Source organism: Cygnus atratus, chromosome 5 (genome assembly GCF_013377495.2).
Source record: "Cygnus atratus isolate AKBS03 ecotype Queensland, Australia chromosome 5, CAtr_DNAZoo_HiC_assembly, whole genome shotgun sequence".
Lineage (NCBI taxonomy): Eukaryota > Metazoa > Chordata > Aves > Anseriformes > Anatidae > Cygnus > Cygnus atratus.
This window is the reverse complement of record NC_066366.1, coordinates 47,948,170-47,967,293: the sequence shown is the minus strand read 5'-3', so window position 1 is coordinate 47,967,293 and position 19,124 is coordinate 47,948,170. Positions and strand designations below refer to the sequence as shown.

The 19,124-nt window shown below is 37.2% G+C and overlaps 1 protein-coding gene across 2 annotated transcripts in view; it reads right to left on the bottom strand.

Annotated features, from left to right (window-relative positions):
- The window catches only part of TDP1 (tyrosyl-DNA phosphodiesterase 1), a 44,443-nt gene that overhangs the window by 9,918 nt on the left and 15,401 nt on the right, over positions 1-19,124 (bottom strand). For both annotated transcript variants that reach the window (XM_035539234.2, XM_035539235.1), the window contains exons 12-14: positions 16,267-16,333; positions 10,641-10,748; positions 8,647-8,749 (exon numbers count right to left, since the gene is read on the bottom strand). In XM_035539234.2, the coding sequence (XP_035395127.1) occupies positions 8,647-8,749; positions 10,641-10,748; positions 16,267-16,333 (278 nt within the window). The remainder of the gene's footprint in view (positions 1-8,646; positions 8,750-10,640; positions 10,749-16,266; positions 16,334-19,124) is intronic.

Genomic DNA, 19,124 nt, shown 5'->3' with positions numbered 1-19,124 from the left:
CCTCTACCCTCTTTGTTCTGTTATTACTTAAGTGTTTCTTTTCAAGCTTTTTGCTTTGTTCTTGTTCTACACCTTCACTTTCCTCTTCCTTGCTCTTCCTCAGTCACCAGCTATATTTTCCCCACTTCTGAGTCTTATTTTTCTGATACCATCCCGCACCCCCATTAGACTCTACCACAAAACCATTCTATCAGAATTTAACCCATGTATCTTCTGAATGGAAGATCTCTCTCTAAGAAAAGAGATCTAAAAGTTTTCCTCAAAAACATCCTGGAGTAAATGTCTAGGTTACAGAATACATTCCTCAACAAGGCACTCTGAGGAAATTCACATGCTTTCAAAAACAATCATACGTCTATCTTCACACAGAAGATCACACAGAAATTAAAATTATTCACACATTGTCTGTTTTGAGCATTTCTTGGATGTTGACAGCTCTCATTGCTGCTTCCAAAAACCAACCAGCAGGATCTTGCCTAAAAAAATAGGCTGCCTTGCTTCTAAGTTTTTCCCCTCAGACATACTGTATTCTTCCAGAATGTTTCTTCTACAGCTATATTTTGTTCTCTGGACACTGCTGCTCAAAGCAATAAACTTTGAAGTGTTAAGAGATGCACTTCTCAGTTGAGAAAGCATGAGTTTTTTGTAGTTACAGAACTTCAGATACTGCTGTGGGTTTTCCTAGTACCTTAACATCATACATTGATGAAGTAGGCACTGGGAGGAAGAATGGGAAAATGAAGAATGAAGTACCAAGTTTTAATATCCTAAATTCCACATACAACATAGGTAAAACAAGATTTTATATTTAATTCTATATGGAACATAATTAATCTTAATTGTATTAAGAATTTTATTTCATTCTATATGGAACAATACTTCACTTGAAACCAGAAACTGAAGGGGGAAATGGTACTACTACGTTACTTTGCAAATTAAACTTGGTCTAAATCAAGCAACGACTGAGGTTGCTTTAGTTCAGTCTGAATTCAGCAAAAGCATTTCAGTTCTGCTCACACACAAACATGATTGACTACTGTCTAATCCAGATTGAGCTCAATCCTCTCTGCAGAGAACTATGAAACAGTATTTTATTCTTTACCAGTCAGTCAATATTTGCCATCAATATGGCATTTCAGAATCTGAAGTATTATTGTTAGATGTCTGTACTGATCTTTTATCTATAATTGTAGCATCTGATACCAGTAGGTAGCAGTAACAGGTAACCTCTCAGTTTAATTGCAACTATGGTATTTCTTTGAGGTTTTATTTCCAGAAGCTCACTGGCTAGCACCACATCCTTCAACAGTCATTTTAAAAGATTTAAGTATTCCACAAACATTTTTAGGCTAACTAAGCTCAGTTTGTCTTACAACCTTATCAGACACAGAAGCTACAACTGTGGAAGATTCTGCTTTTCCAATCCTTAGAGGATTTTCACATGCTTCTCAGAACAACTCCATACCATTAGGTAAAGGGGTTCTTTCAACATCTTGTGTTAAAGATCTGAGTTATTCCAACCTTTGTAAAGGAATTCCCAGCAGCTGAAAGAGCAACCTTGAACACAAATGACAATGAAGATATGAGGCAAGAAACAGAGATAAGGGAAATGCACAAGAAATGCAGTTCCAATAGAAGACACGACCTGTGACTCTATAAACATTACTTTTTAATCAATAGAAAGTTATGATCTAATGACTACATCAGCTGATTTTTCACTAAACACTAAAATTGTAAATGATGACAGCTGTAGCTATGTTGAGAACAACCATTCAACATATTTCTGTAAATCTGGATTAGCACACCACGCCAATACCCAACCTCAAAGCATAAGTGCTGGAAAGCATTTGGAAAAAAAGAAAAAAACACAGAAATGCTGGCAGTCAAAAAGATGGCAAGGAAGAGACAATCTACTTCCAAGCTTGTATTCAGCAGAAAACAGAAGGTAGAGATTGGACAGCTAGCAGTGATTTTAAGGTTAGGAATACAGTATACCACACACATAGTGTGTGGTATGCAAGTTATAGCTTCTATCAAAATCGGTGTCACTAACTATAATCAAACTGCATGAAACAGCCTGAAGAAACAGAATTATCAGGAATTGGCAGTATTAAATTGGCATTCCAATAGCTAGAGTGTATTAAGTCTCTTGATGTAGGAATGTTCTAGTTGTTTCAAAGCACTTAGTCCCATTTGTATTCTGCATATTTTTAATGATAAACTTTAAAAAGTTTCTAGAAATGTGTTAGTCTATTTCTACCTCTCCATTATCTTCACCTAAATCAGACTATTCTAACACATAGTATGTTAAAACCATACTGAACCGACGGAAGTCTTCACAACAAACTAAGTTATCTAAGAAACTCTACAGTGCAGAGTTAACTGCAGAGCATATACATGCAATAGATTAACAAATTAAGCATAGCAACTTGAATATCAGACGATTCACGTGCATAAAGACGAGTATAGATAGATATTTGATTCCACAGGTACCTCCTCGTTATCAAGGTGTCTCCACTGATGTTTCCCAGTAAGGAAAGGAAAGACAACTGCAATGACGTTATATTCTGAGGTCTGAAACTCAAACATGAAACCATCTCATGAATGCTGACAGATTTTAGTAAAGCCACCTGTACAGGAGCATGTTTGCTTTTTGCAATTTAAGAAAAAAGCTAAGAGGTCTGTAGAGGAAGTATTGTATTTACTTGCATGAAGCATCTTTATATTGCATATATTTTAACCACACTACTCAACATAAAATCAAACCAGAATTTGTAATGAAGTTTTATAATGAAGTATGATATATTAGACATACGTTTCTCATGTATACACATTTCTGTCAATTTTGGATGAACAGCTCTCATTTGCTTGAACAACAATCAAAGGCTAACTTATTACATAGCAATCTGTATAAAGCACAACAGGCTAAGCAGTCTCAATGAGTGAGAACTTTGACATCATCATTGTACCACAGATTTTTATCTGCATCTCACGTGCATCTTTGGTCCCTCCATTCGTTACCCACTCAAATGGTGTACAGAAATTACAGAAACACAGTAAGAATGATCAAAGCTCCACTTAAGAAAGCAGTTGAGCAGGCTTAGGACTCTTCATCCTAGAAGGATATAAAGGCCTACAGAAGGAGTGGCAAGGAAAAAGTGAATAGGGATCACATTTATTGCCTCTTCCAGTATAAGATGGGAAAGCCATCAATTGAAAACAGTTTCCAATTGAAAACAGTTTCAAAACACTGTGCTTCCTGTGACAGTGTTAAACTCGGCTACAGCATGCTGTGAACACCAGGAGCTTACAGGCATTTAACAGAAGATGTTATATTGCCTCTAACTCAAGAAATTTTCAGAGAAGCTACTACATACATACCCATTATATGTTTCCATAAGCATCTGCTTTTGGCCACTCAGTTTTGAGATGTACTAGTCTTACTCTTTTATTGAATATAGTTACAAAACTTCCACAAACCTCCCACAAACTATTGTCTATTGGCCCCATTCTTTGTCATCACTCATCTCTAAAGATTAATGATACCATTGAAGTGAATGATTTTTGACAGATGGGGATCACAAGGGTCAGATTCTCTTAGAAGAGAATCTGGTGTTACTTGACTGAAAAACAGCCTTGAAGTAAGTTATTTCAAGTTACAGATACTACATTAGCTCTAACTCAGAGATATTTGGAAACATCTTGAAATGCTGACTCCTGAAGATGCATGAAAGGAAAACAGTAGCCAAAAGCATCGCTATCTACTGAAATATTACAAATGCACTTACTGAATGGCATGTCACCATAGCAGCAGCAACTTGTACAGGTATGCCTGAGGAAGCCTTAAACTAGCGTGTACACTGCTAGCACAGTAAACTTAATACTTACCATGGCTCTGCATTAGCTCCAGTTCTTGGACAGTTCCAGCATTTTACGGAACACTGCTGCTGTAACTGTCAGTTGGGAATTCTCAAGAAACGTCTTGTATGCATTAAACTATTTTTGGTTTTCAGATATGAGATTGTGTTACGCACGCATCGTAAGGATAAATTCACACTGCAATAGTAAAAAACCATCAGCCAAGGATTCAAATCCTTGATGCCTACAGTGAGATTTGTTTCCAGCAGTACTCATTCACTTGTTGGTAGTGACTCATCCTCCCAATATCTGTTTCAGCACTCTTAGAAAGCTAGCAGGTTCCTAAACAACCCCCCTTCATTCCCACCCACTCCTACCTCTCCCCAAAGGCAGCTTGTTTATACTTCCATGTATGGTATACAAGTCATGTATAGTATACAAGTGAAAGTTCAGTTTTAAAAATACTGGCCCCTAAGTTTCACAATTTGACACTGTCTATACTAAATTTAACATTTATTTTCCACTTTAAAAAGAAATCACAACAAAACACAGACGCTGCATTTTTCGTGACAATTTCTCTTAAGGGCAGAAAAGGTGGATGCTCCGAAGATGAAAACTAGAACTTCATTATGGAAGTAAGGTTGACAGAGTTCCTGGAAGTAAGGTTGACAGAGTTCCTGGAAGTAAGGTTGACAGAGTTCCTGGAAGTAAGGTTGACAGAGTTCCTGGAAGTAAGGTTGACAGAGTTCCAAAGGTGTTAGATAAAGCAGCAGCATAACTACTACAGCCTTAAAGCAACAATCATACTAGGAGCAGTGGAGTGGATTTTTAAATGGACAAATCTCACTTATCTGATCAATCTGATAGAACCTTACAGGCATACTATGAGACTCTAGTTATTGCTCCAGTACAGTTAATTCTCCCTCCCTTTTGCTACTACAAACATCAGAAGACAAACATTTTGCAACCCCTTATTTATTGGTCCAACCTGAACTTTCAGCAGTGACTCTCCCGTACTGCAGGAAGTCTTCACACTGCTTGCTGCTTCAACTAATAGCAAAAAAAATCAGAGCAATGTAACAGTAGGAAAACACGATCTTTTGAACACAGTGGTGATTGGAACTGGAGGAACAGGAACACCACATTGCCTTTTCCAAAAAGCTGATCGAAATGAAAAACAGAATAGCCGTTATCTTAAATCAAGGACTTTTACGCATAGAATCAGACAATGGTTTGGTTTGGAAGAGACCTTAAAGATCATCTAATTCCAAACCCCTGCGATAGGCAGTGATAGCTGCCACTAGGACCAGGTTGCCTAAAGCCCCATCCAGCCTTGCCTTGAACACCTCCAGGGATGGGGCATCCACAGCTTCTCTGGGCAGCCTGTGCCAGTGCCTCACCACCCTCTGAGCGAAAAGCTTCCTCCTAACATCTAATCTAAACCTGCCCTCTTTTAGTTTAAAGCCATTACTCCTTGTCCTATCGCTGCACTCCCTTCCAGAGTCCCTCTCTAGCTTTCCCATAGACCCCCTTTAGGTACTGAAAGGCTGCTGTAAGGTGTTCCCAGAGCCTTCAGTTCTCCAGGCTCAACAACCCCAGCTCTCAGCCTGTCTTCACAGGAGAGGTGCTCCAGCCCCTTGATCATCTCTGTGGCCCTCCTCTGGGCTCATTTTAGTAGGTCCATGTCCTTCTGGTGCTGGAGGCCCAAGAGCTGAGCACAGGGCTCCAGGTGGGGTCTCACAAGAGCAGAGGTGGACAGTCACTTCCCTCACCCTGCTGGCCACACTCCTTTGGATGCAGCCCAGGATACAGTTGACTTTATGGGATGCAAACACACATTGCCAGCTCATGCTGAGCTTCTCAAACACCACCAGGTCCTCCTCCTCGGGGCCACTTTCAATCCATTCTCAGCCCAGTCTGTATTTGTGCTTGAACATTCTACAGTGTTCTCCTGGGTTCATTTTATAAACAAATTGAGTGTACATGGACAAAGAACATGACCAAAACTAATGAAAAGCCTTCACAGAAAATTCAAAGCAAAATTCCACAACTGAACAGAATTCTCTCCACTTCCTAAACAAAGAGGGAAGTGGTTTGGCAAAAAACGGAGAGAAAGCAGTCCCAATGTCTTCTCTCTCCTCCCATCCCAATGACCACAAAACTTGGGCTTCATTATGAATTGCTTATCCATGAATATTTATTGAAACAGTTCTTCCTCTAGTTGTCATTACTACTAGACTACTCACATGGGATTTATAGTGAAATAACTGAGTTTTCTGTGTAAACAGGCCCGTAGGCTTCTGCCAAAGGCTGGAGCAGATGCTTAATGAATATTCAATGTATTTTTAATCATCAGTAAACTTCACTTTGACAAACTTAAATCCAATGTCTTTTTGATGCAACATAAAAATAAAAATACATTTCTATTTTTAGTAAGTTTCAGTCTCTTAACAAATGGCTAAATAACGTTTGTTCCAACTGCTAAGACTGGCCTGCAAGCAGAAACAAAAGCTTTAATAATTTTGGTTTAAATAATGACTTTTTCATCCTTCTGGGTGTTTAATAGTAGAAAGGTCAAACTAACTCGCAAAGAAAGTAAATTGTTAACTTCAAATTGCTGAAATATTGTAATATTTGAGTGCTTCAAAATATTTATCTGATTATTAAATGCCCCTGAACATACATTTCTTTTCAACAAAAAGAACTTAATTTTTGAATGAAACTGAGTTATAGAAAAAACTCACGAAAAGAAGATCATAGGCATTAAAACTACTATGATTTTAGGAGTAGGGAAGAAAATTCAAGATTTTTCTCCATAAATCTTAGCCCTCTGAAAGATATTCTAGTGATCCTCCCTGTCCTAGTCCATGTGCAAGAAATTCCATATAGAACTGAAGGTTCAGGATGGCACACAAGCCAAATATTCTCAGATTTTTGTTTTCTTAAGCCTACAGGCACAGTCATTCTTGGCAAAAAGACTTATGTTAACTCAATTATTACTGACTTTCTACCCATTTGAAGTATGTTTTCAAAAAGCTAGCAATGCATGGAAAACATGAGTCAGAACAGGAATGTTAGTTTTAAATTAAAAATGACTGCTCGATCTGCTGATCAATTATCATCATTAAATTAAAAAAATCCACAGAAGTACAATCATTCCACTGCCACAAGCAAGTTATTTGCTCAGCAGCATCTGGAGATAACCACAGCCAACTTCTTAGAACATTATTTTATCCCTTGATGTCAGTTGCTTTCGTGCAGAAAGTCTCTGCACATTTTTTTTTGCACAACTTTTCATTACTATGTTACCAATGCTTCCTGCTATAGAAAGTGATAGGATTTTCTTGTTTCAGTCTCCAATCAATCCACTTTATCTAAAAGTTGTATTCCACAGAAACCAAGCTTGAGAATGTAAGATTCAGTATCAGAGACAAAGACCATACTACTACATAAATGCCTTAAGTGTCAAGGGAACTACAGCCAGAAGCTACCAAATCTTAGCATGACAAATTTAGGAGACAGTAATTATATAGTTATGATGAGTACATATTTTTATGAAGTTATAATATTAGCAGATATTCATTACCGATCAACAGAAGTGATCAAACATTATTTGCCTGTGAACACTTAAGAAATATGTATTCTTCAGAAAAACGTTTCTAAGGATTTTTGGCATACAAACTCTTTCAGAGAAACTTGCAATTCCTTCTCTGGAAAAGTACAAGTTTTACAGAGGAAGTCTAAATGGTTTCTGATCATAGATTAACTGGTGTTAATAACATTTTGGTACCAGTAGGTTCACAAGAAAGAAGCAATAAGCAACAGGAACAAACTCCTACCTCCCTACTATCAGGCACCACATTTAAGAAAAAAGAAAAATCATCCGTTTTTTGGTTAAGTACAATGCACAATTAAAGTCACATAACTCAGTACCACAGGATTCTGTGGGGGAATAAAACCCAACAAAATTAGCTCAGTAAGGAACCTGATGTGTTAATAGATAATCCAAATTGCGGTCACTAACTTAGTCTGGACAATTTTCGGCCTTGAAAGTTTTAAAATAAATCATAGGAAACACACACTAAAGAGATAACAGATACTGTTTATTGTGCTAATCCCCCATAGCGCGTTAATGCAGCACTCAGACTGGATACAAGCTGGATAGATCTTGGGTCTCACTAAAACGTTTTCACATCTCCCAGTCCTCTGGTCCACATGCTAAAATAGCGTGTATTTTGGGCAAAGCTTGTTTTCTATATACTGAGACTGCTGTCACAGGTTCGGAGGGTAAAATCCTTCAGCGTTTAGACTCTTATGAAGATGTTCTAAAATCTACATAGGAATCTAAGATAACACATCTGAGAATTTTTTCTTCAAAGCAGAAAGTATGAGAAGAAACAGTCATGCGGCTTCACAAATATGTCAGAAAGCATGAACAATCGGTTTAAAATTAGGGTTTGTTTTTGAAGTTACAATCCATATACATCACTTCAGTGTGAATATGCACTCAGGAGAGCTTTAAGTATGAAAGGGATTTGATCATCTTCACCAGCAACATTAATTAGCATTTTAAAGTATTATTGCCTTTTAACAACATGACAAAAGTCACATCAATACTAAATCCATACTTGCTGTGCAGGAAACCAGCCTATTACCATTTGAAAGAATAACTTGTACAAACTCCATTTGCTACAGGCTTTCTAACTTGGAAACACAGGAACTAGTAACTAGATTATTCAGTCACATTCTCAGCACATCCCAGGATTTGTACTTGAACTTTGAACTTACAAATGCTGAAGGCAAGAAAAGGACTCCAAGTTCATATGAGCGGATCATCAGTTGGGTGCCATTTTTCTCCAAAGCTCCCCATGCTGCTTTAGATAGATTGGCACTGAAAAGAGAAAGCATTTCAGCAAGGAATAATCTTCAGAGCAAAAAATGCTGAAGCTGTAGCAATGCACTACAGCTGTAGCAACACACTTGTAGCAGGAGGACTTCACTTCAGTCACACCAATCTTTACTAAAAAGTGATTTGGGTGTTATTCTTTACCGTTATTTTTATAGCACAGCGGGAGCAGCAGGGGCAATAATCAAAAGAGAATTGATGGAATGCATGCAGACAATTATACAAGCCTGCTCATATCATGCAGATCTATGAAGAGATTCAGCCTTTGGAATCTTCTCTGCACATTTCAGAAAGGAACTGAAAATTGGTAAATAGCTTCAACTTAACAACATTAGAAGATTAAAGGCTAACTAAATTATGACTAGTTATAAGATACTTAGCATAGAACATTTTTGCAAGTGTTAAAACATAGAACAAAATGTTAGGAGCAAAAGGTACTTTGACACATTCATAAACACAAGTATTATCAAAGAAGAATATCTTTGTTTTAATGTGCTATTCAGCAGCAGCTCATTGTTAATCCTGTATCAGTATCGACTATGAAGTAGATAAAGTTAGAGTCAAAAAAATACAGAACTGTTCTCGTAACCTACTTTTACAGAATAATACAAAGCCTATACATTATGTTTCAACCAACAAATATCCTGGATGTTTTTGGATAGTAGCATATGGTTGAAGGGAAAAGACATGAAGAGGAAAAGTCAGAATAGCCATGAATTTCTATATTAGGTAGACTAGCATCACATTTGAATGACACATCTATATCCTTTAACTACCACCTTAATCACTGATACTACTACTACCTACAATAGTAGCAGTGACCAATGAAATTTAAGAAGCAAATTTAAGAAGCCAGACAAAGAAAAAAATCAAAGTAACTGAACATTTTAAGAGGAATGATACAAACATCTTAAGCTTTAGTATATATAGTTACACAAAAATCACTTTTTTCCAGAAATGAAACAAATCTACTTTTTCATTCACAGTAACACATCCTCTCCTCGTGTTAAGGAATCCAAAGAAGGAGCAAAAAATTCCTTAAAAAGATGCAATAAGAATATGGTCTGTACTTGATGTTAAACAGCTGAGCAACTCAATCTGACAAGAGGCCAGATTCTAAATATTAGATGTCTAGGTTTTGTAACAATAAGCCAGCACAAGGATAAACTTAACCTTAACCCATTCTATTTTGTAGCAGTCAATGGACAAGCCAGCACATCCAGCATGCCCATATACAGCATGTTTTATAGAAACTCAACCCAAGGTTTAGAAAGTATTTATTACTTCAGTTGATGCTGGACCCTGAAACTGGAAGTTACAGCCCAGAGAAGAATTTGGGTTGTATCATGTCACCATTAAGGAATTAATTTTAAGAGTTTCTTACATGTCTTCTAAATATGTAAGATTTAGCGTTTCCTGAAAGCACATGCCAAGAACAAAGTCAAAGCAATTCTAACATTTAAGTTCTCACAACACACAACTGATTCTTTATGCTACTTAGAAAAGCTAGACCATCTTGTTTCTTACAAGCATTTTCCTAACAATGGAAAGTTTATATTCTTAATTTGTGTGTATGTATATGAACGCAGATATACATTGGATATATAAGTGTACATACACACTTAACTATTTTAAGGTCAGTTCCGTTTCCACTAAAAACTTTCATTTAAATCACCTGTAAAAGAATGAGACTTTTTAGGAACTTTCTTTTTAGAAGTATAACGAAGAAACATTATATATGGACAAAAATTCTTAATACTAATTATAGGAGTATGGGGATTATGGTAGTAACTCACCTGTGCCTGCAATTTGAGAACTTTACGACTTCATTTTTTTTTTTGTTAGTTATTTATTAGTTTATTATTTAGTTATTTACCTTGTAACTAAAAACCATGCAATCTTTTTGAAGTCAGGAGAGGGTCTCATATACGTCTTAATGTGAGGCATAGCATGACTTCGACCTGAGACTTCTGCCGACCATTTGCTAGAGAAACAGAAGAAAATGAATGTTTTCAGATATTTTTATTTTGATTAAAAAACAAAACCCACACATACTCACCATGCTACAATGCCATGTTTTTGATACTGTCTTTCTTTATCACATCTAATACTTGTACACCTTACAGAAAAGTTAAAAATACTTCATTAAACTTGATTTTTAATCTTGAAATCCACAGCCTTAATGCAAGCCAGATAGGCAGGATAATTCTTCTCACTACAAACAACCCAGACAGACATTCTCCTCAGCGTATTAGAATCCCCTAAAGAGTTTTGCATTCTTCCACTCCAGACAGCATTCAAGAAACCAAGTCCAAACTTCCAGCCAATTTTTCTTCTTTGAAGACAATCAATGGTTATGCCTTTAAACAAATGAGCTTTGTCTTGGCACCGAATTAAGCCTTGCAAAATTTCCCAAAGTTATTACAATATATTAAACACAAAGTAGAAGCAGGGAGCAGAGCAATGACACTATCCTTCCTCTTCCCTTCTCTATGCCCCTAAGCCACTGAGAAACTTGAGGACTTAAGGCAGTAGAGGTCATATATACACACACACACAATAACTGGTTTCATAAACCATTGCTGGGGTAATTCAACATCAATTGTTGATTGTCAGAACTCAACTGCAAGTAATCAGTAAAAGGTATGTACAGAACTAAAGGTGTGTAACCATGGTGTCTACAAGTGCTTTCCACTCATAACTGTTGGCCCTCACTCAAAATCAGGAAGTAAGGGGGCTTCCAAATACACCTACATTAAACCAGAGACCTGTCTTCCCTAGGTTCGGAATGTAATACTAATATGCTCTGGTTTTGGTTGTCACAATCTTCTTTCCCTAATTTGGCATTCTTTTCTAAAAGGTTGATCAAAAAGAATTTATCAGCTCTGAAAAACCTCAAGTGAGCTTTGTTCATTTAAAAGCCTAAGAAAATTCGGGAACTGGGAGGCCTGGAATTATTGATTTACTCAAGCTGACTTTCAGGACTAATTTCCACATGAGTAAGTCAAGAGGCTTTGCAGTTCAGCAGTTCAGATTTGGTTACTTTAACATGCCTATCCTCAGATGAAAACCTACCGTTTCTCAGAACTGGTACAGTATTCTGAAAGGGCAAGAGTTGAAACACTGCTCAAAACATGAATGCAAACTAGACATCTTTCTATTTTAATACATACCACATTGAAATTGTTTTCTGAAGAGTAGGCTAAGATACGTAAAACAAAAACAGCTAACTAGTGTTCCCCTACAGAACTCAAACTTCTATGTAAGTATTATATTATTACACATCATGTATATTATGTAGTAATACCATGAGTAATTGTTAACATCTTTTATCTCACAACTAACAGTTCAGGCAAACATTATCTCATCTTTGCAGAAGAAAACTTAAGGCACACAAAGAAAGTTAAGATGCTCCAGTAAGATTATACAAGTGAAAAACAGGAAGAAATAGAATCAGGAATGGAACACTTTTTTTAAAATCTTTTATCTCAATGCCTTACTTGAACAAACTTATCTCTGAGTATCTCAAAGTTTTTGCAGTCAATATCTGTCCACTTCCTTCTTGCCTCCTTATCTCTGAGAGATACAATTAAATACTGCATTTTAGCAGTACTACCGCTTCTCTTCCACCTACATAATACTAACTGCATTTAGATTACTGTAGTAACTACAAGTGATTGAAACTAGTATTCCAGAAAGAAATAAGAAAGTGAACATATATTTTGGCCACACTTCCTTCAATAGGGCAGCTCTAATACATAAAGATAAAAAGGGGAAATTGATTATGCTCTTTTTAGTAATATACTATTTAATACCTCACTGAAAATGTCAGATGCTTTTAATAAAATCGCTATTAGCAAAGAGGTAGTTAAGAAATGTTTTCACTTCAGCCTAAAAGCAAGCACATAACTGAACTGCTTAACAGAATGACAAACTGAATGAATTGGAAGGAGTTTCAGTCAGGCATTTCTGATTTTTAATACAGCTAAACTTCATCATGAAACTGTCCTGGCATGTTTTAGAAAAAATAGCTGAAAGATTACAAGAAGCCTGAAGATATGAGATCAGTTGTTTAGAAGAGCGCAAAAAAGAAAGCATGTGATAATATAACAAATTGAGGCTAATTCTAGTAAAACTGACTTAACACATTTTGATTTGTAAACTTTTCATCAGTGTAGCTGGCAGAGGTTGTACAAAGGGCTGATATCATCTTGCAGTAAATTTCAAGCATATTCAATCTCTCAAAATTCAGTCTCACAGCAAATACAGTAAGTTAAATGAAACTAGCTTTGATGTACTTTACGGAGCAAAGCCACAGCTTAAAGTAGTTATTTTCTTGACAGTTAGATGGGTCACAGTATACTGTAAACTGAAGGCACAAGTGTGAGTAAGGAAAAGTTGTATGGGTAGATATTAATCAACTATTTGACGAGTAAAACGAGAACTTTTTGCTGTTTTAAGATTTTACACTTACTAGCTTAACTGACTTCAGACCACTATTCCTGAAATTTACCACTAACTTACTACTATTCCCTCAGTTTTGTGTAATTTCATCCCAAAGTTTTTTTTAAATTACACATTTATCATTAGGTGTAACTATGAGTCAAAGCATTGAATTGAAGGGCCACTCTACTTTCCTACTCTTAAAACACAACAGTTTTCACCTGCCCTGTCCGTCTCTTTTTCCAATAGCTGCTTTTGAGTTTCACATAATTGGTTTTTTGGGGGCCAAGGAGTATAGGTAACCATGTGAATTCTCTACTTTGAATATTGCAATATAGAATACTTACCTAAGATATTTGTGCAGCACTACAGATAAGAACGCTCACAAATTGTTGCTTTTTTATCTACTTGCAATATTTCAGAAGTGTGATTTTTATCAAAAATATTAAAACTATTTTTAAAAAGTTTTACTCTAATAAATTTTTGAGTTTGAAAATAAGAGAGACTGCAATTGTAGTGCATTTAGCTGGAAGACATACAGAAAGTATCACTCACCACTAATGCCTGACATTTCTGGCACAAACAATGTAAAGGAACAAACACAGCCTGCCTCCACCCCACCTTTTCAAGTAGAGCTACTGAGACAGGGAAGCCAGATAATCCTAACATCCTGAAAATAAATCCAATGCAAACACATTCAACGCAGAAGCAAAACCAGGAATAACTAATTTTCTACATCACCTCTTTCATCATTTAGTTCTTAACTTCAAATAGTGAATGGACTTTCTATCTTGAAATACTGGCAACAAGGCTTGATCATAGTGAAGAGAACTCATACCATTAGTCTCCACAAGAGAACAGTAGGTACTCTGTGTAAATGCTTCATCTCTCATCTTTTATGATGTTAAGGGAACGACAGTGTGGTTCTTCAAACTGAGAAGAGATTATTCTTCTTCAGAACTCTAAAGGCCTAAAGAATACACAATGCTCTATAAACAGACAATAACCAATTACAGACTTGTCACTGACAAGTCAAACAAGGTCTTGTCAAGCCAACTTTCATGTTTTGAAAATAAGTATTTGACAAGGTAACTGCATAAACGTAAGACATGCTATTAAATGTTAATCAATTAAAATTAGTATTAAAATGCAATGTTTTATGTACTCTTAAGAAAATCAGCTGTTTCAAAAAGTACTAATGAAATCATTGAGGATTATATGTTTCTCCTTATCAATGAGTAATACTGAATGGAAAAGACACCTACTCTATCAGAGAGAAAATTGAACAATTGCACCACTTATGCACTAGCCAACTTAACAGAGTAGTCTAGTTTTCATTTGTTCTGTTCTGGTAAGAAAAATGCAATCAATATTAAGTTTAGTCATCTTGTTCTTTTGAGAAATTACTCCTCAGAAGTCACAATTCAGAGCTACATTACAGGTTAACTACACTCAACTGCTAGAAGAACTAAGAAAAGCAGTCCATAGACATAATTTGCACAGGTTCTACCTGTTTAGAGGAGAACATAGACCACCATTTTCCTACTCCATAAATGTCTCAGTGCTTCTAAAAAGGAAGCTATTCCTTCACTCTTGCTTTAAGCATGATGTATGTCTCTTCTTTCAACCCTGGTAGGTTCCCTACTTTCTTAATGGTTTTGCATTATGTTCCAGTGAGGTAGAGACAAATTCCTCTATTTCCTCTACTGCTCAAAGCCTTCTTATTATGTCAAGTCTTCAAAATAGCTCATGTTACATTTAATGCTACTGAAAAAGGACCTACCATTTTTTCTCTCTCTCAGGTTACTACCATGGATAAGAAGCTGTTGTATGTCATCCACTGTGTTGACACATTACATGCAGGCTCTCCTCAAGTGCCAGTGTCTTGTATTACTACTGTAGGATAAGAATCTACATCTGGACAGTCACTACAAAGCTGATTATGCAGGGCCACTTGTCATTTGCATCCACTTCAACAGATGAATTTAAAACAGCTCTTTTGTTGCCAGAGAAGGACATGAATATATTCAATGAGATAGGTATGTGGAACGTTCTTATTGAACAGAAATAATACAATGAACGGTCTTATTACCAAGGAATGTTCTGTGTGCTAAAGAGACTAACTGAACAGAATTGTTTTTCTTCCAGTAAGATTCTTATGAGGTATATGCTTACAGAAGGAGAACTGAGGCTGGACATTGGCCAGCAAGGCTCACAGTAGCAATCATGCTCACTCCAGAATGGGGTACGCTCTCTGCAACTAGCGATCGTATTCCCAGCCCTCTGAATATTTACAATATCTCTATCAATTCTGGCTGTACTTTAATGTGGGCTAAGTATCTTGGAACAGCTTCCACCTGGAAGAGTTAAAGTTTCTGGTGAAATGAATAGAAACCAGTGGTCTTGTAAAAGGTTACCAAATTCTTTCCTTTTTTTTTTTGATCCGCACAAAAAACTTTTCCCATTGTTCTCAAAAAAACAATTAAAATTTAAAAAAGATTCAGCCTGAGGGAGACATCTGGCATGGGTTTGTCAGATGGTTAGAATTTGGCAAAAATTAGTAGCAAGTGAAAATAGAAGCTTTTAATGGAAAACGTCAGGCACCTTTAACAAAAGATGGCATTACCATAAGGAACTAAGAATTTTTACAGCAAGACTGCCACACTTGAAACAAAAAAGCCTAACCCTGCTGTGCCTCAGCTGAACTCCTGTTAACAGTAAGGCACAAATAGAAAAGTGAAGCACAATTGTACTAAAAAAGTAACTTGATTCCAATACAGAGAAGGAAAGCCTAAATAGAAGATTATAGAACCCCGAGTCTGACTATTTATTTCATTAGCAACAGTAATCTATATCATTTTTACAGGTATAAGAACATGTTTTAACCACACTTTGGAGATGAGACCAGCAGATAAGTACTTAGAGGCTTTTATTTTAAGGAGTTTAAGGATACCATGCTTCTTATCACCACCACTTAATTTGCTTTTAACACTCAAATATACAGCAGTTTTGGTTTAAAGATGAAGTCTAAAACAAAAGCAAAGAACAGTTTAACTTACTGAAAATAAGTATGCAACCACAGCTGTTTCTGTGCTGTCTGTATACTGTATGGAAGGGAGCCACCAGCTGAAAGATAAAACACATACAGAACACGTCTATTGACATTTTGAAAGCAACAAGGGACTTGGGGGATGTTATCTCTGTCCTCATGACTTACTTCTGGAAAACTTAAATGCTCCAAAAAAATAGGATTTTTTTTTTTTTTCAATTCTTAAAATGAAGCAAGTCCCCAAAGAAAGTAGCAGATTTACACTGGTTCTTGTTTCCTAGAACACAGGCTCTAGAATTAAGTCCTCTTAAAAGAAATGCATATTGGTATTTTTTTTTTTTTATGATACCACTTGATATCAACAATCATTACTCACAGAAGAGGGAATAAAGCAAGCAGCATTCAGAAAAAAACATTTTAAAAAGCAAAATCTCTTTAGCTGAAATTGTATTTGTATTGGATCTGGTCTTTGGATAACACACATTGCAATTTCTTGAAGTGAATGTAAGATAGACAAATCTGTTGTGGCATACTGAGTTACATTAGTGCTGTGTATTAGAAACATGATGCAGAACCTAATGCATTCAACTTGTCCTTCAAGAAGCCATAAGGACTTCTCACAATCTCTGCTATTTTCAGGGATGCAGGAATCCAAGGACCTGTTTATTTGCAAAAAAATGCAGAGTTATGCAATTCACCAAGTTAATTCAAAATATGAGAATGACAGTAAGGAATCGTTGCATACATTGTATTTGACTCTGAAAGACATGAACTTTCCTACACAAATGCTGTAGACAACTAGACATGAGAAGAGATTAACTTGCTTCTGGAAACCACATATCTATAAATTCAAAGTTTGCAGTTTCTACATACACCCAAAAGTTCAGTTCAGGAAAGAGATCCAGAGAGCTGAAGAGAACATTCCTGCTAGCCCTGTGTTTAGAATTTCCCCTACCATTGTAAGGGCTCAGCAGCTAATCGCTTCATACCTAAGTGCAGGGGTATCTGACTTGGAAGAGAAACATGTTCCTGGATTCAACAATGAATCAGCAAATTGTAGAAGCTGGAAGTGCTCTCTGGAGATCATCTAGCTCAACCTCCTCGCACAAAGTAGCCTCAACTACAGCAGGTTGCTCAGGACAGTGTCCTGTCAAGTTTTGAAAGAATGGAGACTTTACAGCCTCTCTTGTGAATCTGTTCCATTTAAACATCAGAACTCTTTTTTCCCTGTAAGGATACTCTGGAATTTCCTGCATTTCTATCTATCCCCATTCCCTCTTGTTCCTTCACTGGGTACCAATGCAAAGAGCCTGCCTCTACTTTGCACCCTCAGGTATACATGTAAGACTTCCCAGTAAAGTTCTCCTCTCCCGTCTGAAGAATTCCAGCTATCTCAACCTCTCCTTGAACGAGAAATGCTCTAATCCCTTACTCATCTTTGTGGCCTTTTGCTGGACTTGCTTCCATATGTGTATCTTGAACTGGAAAGTCACAAACTGGACATAGTGCTCCAGGTGTGGTCTCACCAGTGCTGAGCAGAGAGGAAGTGTCACTTTCCTCAGGCTGCTGACAATGCTCCTCTGAATGCAGCCCAGGATGCTGCTGACTTTCTTGCCGTGAGGGTGAATTACTGTCTAATCATCAGCTTAGCTTTGGAGAAGAAGACTCTGCTCACTGCTTTCCACTGGCCAGCCCCCAGCATGTCCTGGTACCTGGTGTTACTCCTGCCCAGTACAAGACTCTGCATTGCCCTTCATTGAACTTAACCAAGTTCCTGTCAGCACAGATCTCCAGCCTGCACAGGTCCCTCTGAAGGGCAGCATAATCAACTGATGCATCAACCACTCCTCTGATTTATATCACTTGCATATTATTCGCAAACTTACTGAGGGGGCATTCTGCCCCACCATCTCGGCACTTAATGGAGATGCTAAATACTTGGCCCCAGCATCAATGCTTGGCACACACCACTAGTGGCTGAACTCCAGCTGCGCTTCATGCCATTGATCACAACATTTTGGGCCTGGTAGCTCAGCTAGTTTCCAGTCCACCTCAGCCACCACTCATCTAAGCTTTTACTTCATCAGGTTATCTGTAGGGATGTTATAGGAGATCATGCTGAAAGCCTTAATGAAGTTGAGATAAACAACATCCAGTGCACTCCTCTCGTTCATCAAGCTAGTCATCACAGAAAGACATCAGCTTGGTTAAATATCATTTCTCCTTTAAAAATCCCTCCTTTAAAAATCCATAATGACTACTCCCAATCAATTTCTTTCTGAATCACCTTCCCAGGGATCACTGTGAGACTGGCTGGCCTGCCGATACATCCTAGATCCTTCTTTCTTACCCTTCCTGAAGATGGGAAAGGGTTCCTTCCTTTCAGCCCTCAGGAATCTCATCCACTTGCCGTGACCTTTTGAAGACTAATCAATGGCCTTGTGATGACATTAACTCTGGCATGCACGTGTGTAACCCACAAGCATTGGCTTTCAAGAAACAGGAGCTTTACAGAATCAGAACACTACAGACAGTACCTCTTCCTCTTTCAGGCTGGCTGAGGCTATGCTTTCTGCACAAAGATGTAATGAAGATTTAATGAAGATAAATGTGGGAAGACTGATCACACCAATCACATATTGCAGTATTAAAATTGACTAATAAGCAGTAAAACACATTCTACCTGATGCACAGAACACAGCACAGAAGGCAAGGTGAATTTGAAGTACAAACACTCAAATCTGAATTTTCTGCCAAAAATCAAAGCATGCCCACTGTTATAACTCCAGTCAAGAGCTGTTTTCCTATACAATGATATTAACATAACCATACAGATTTACTCAAATACACCAATGCCCACAAAGGGTT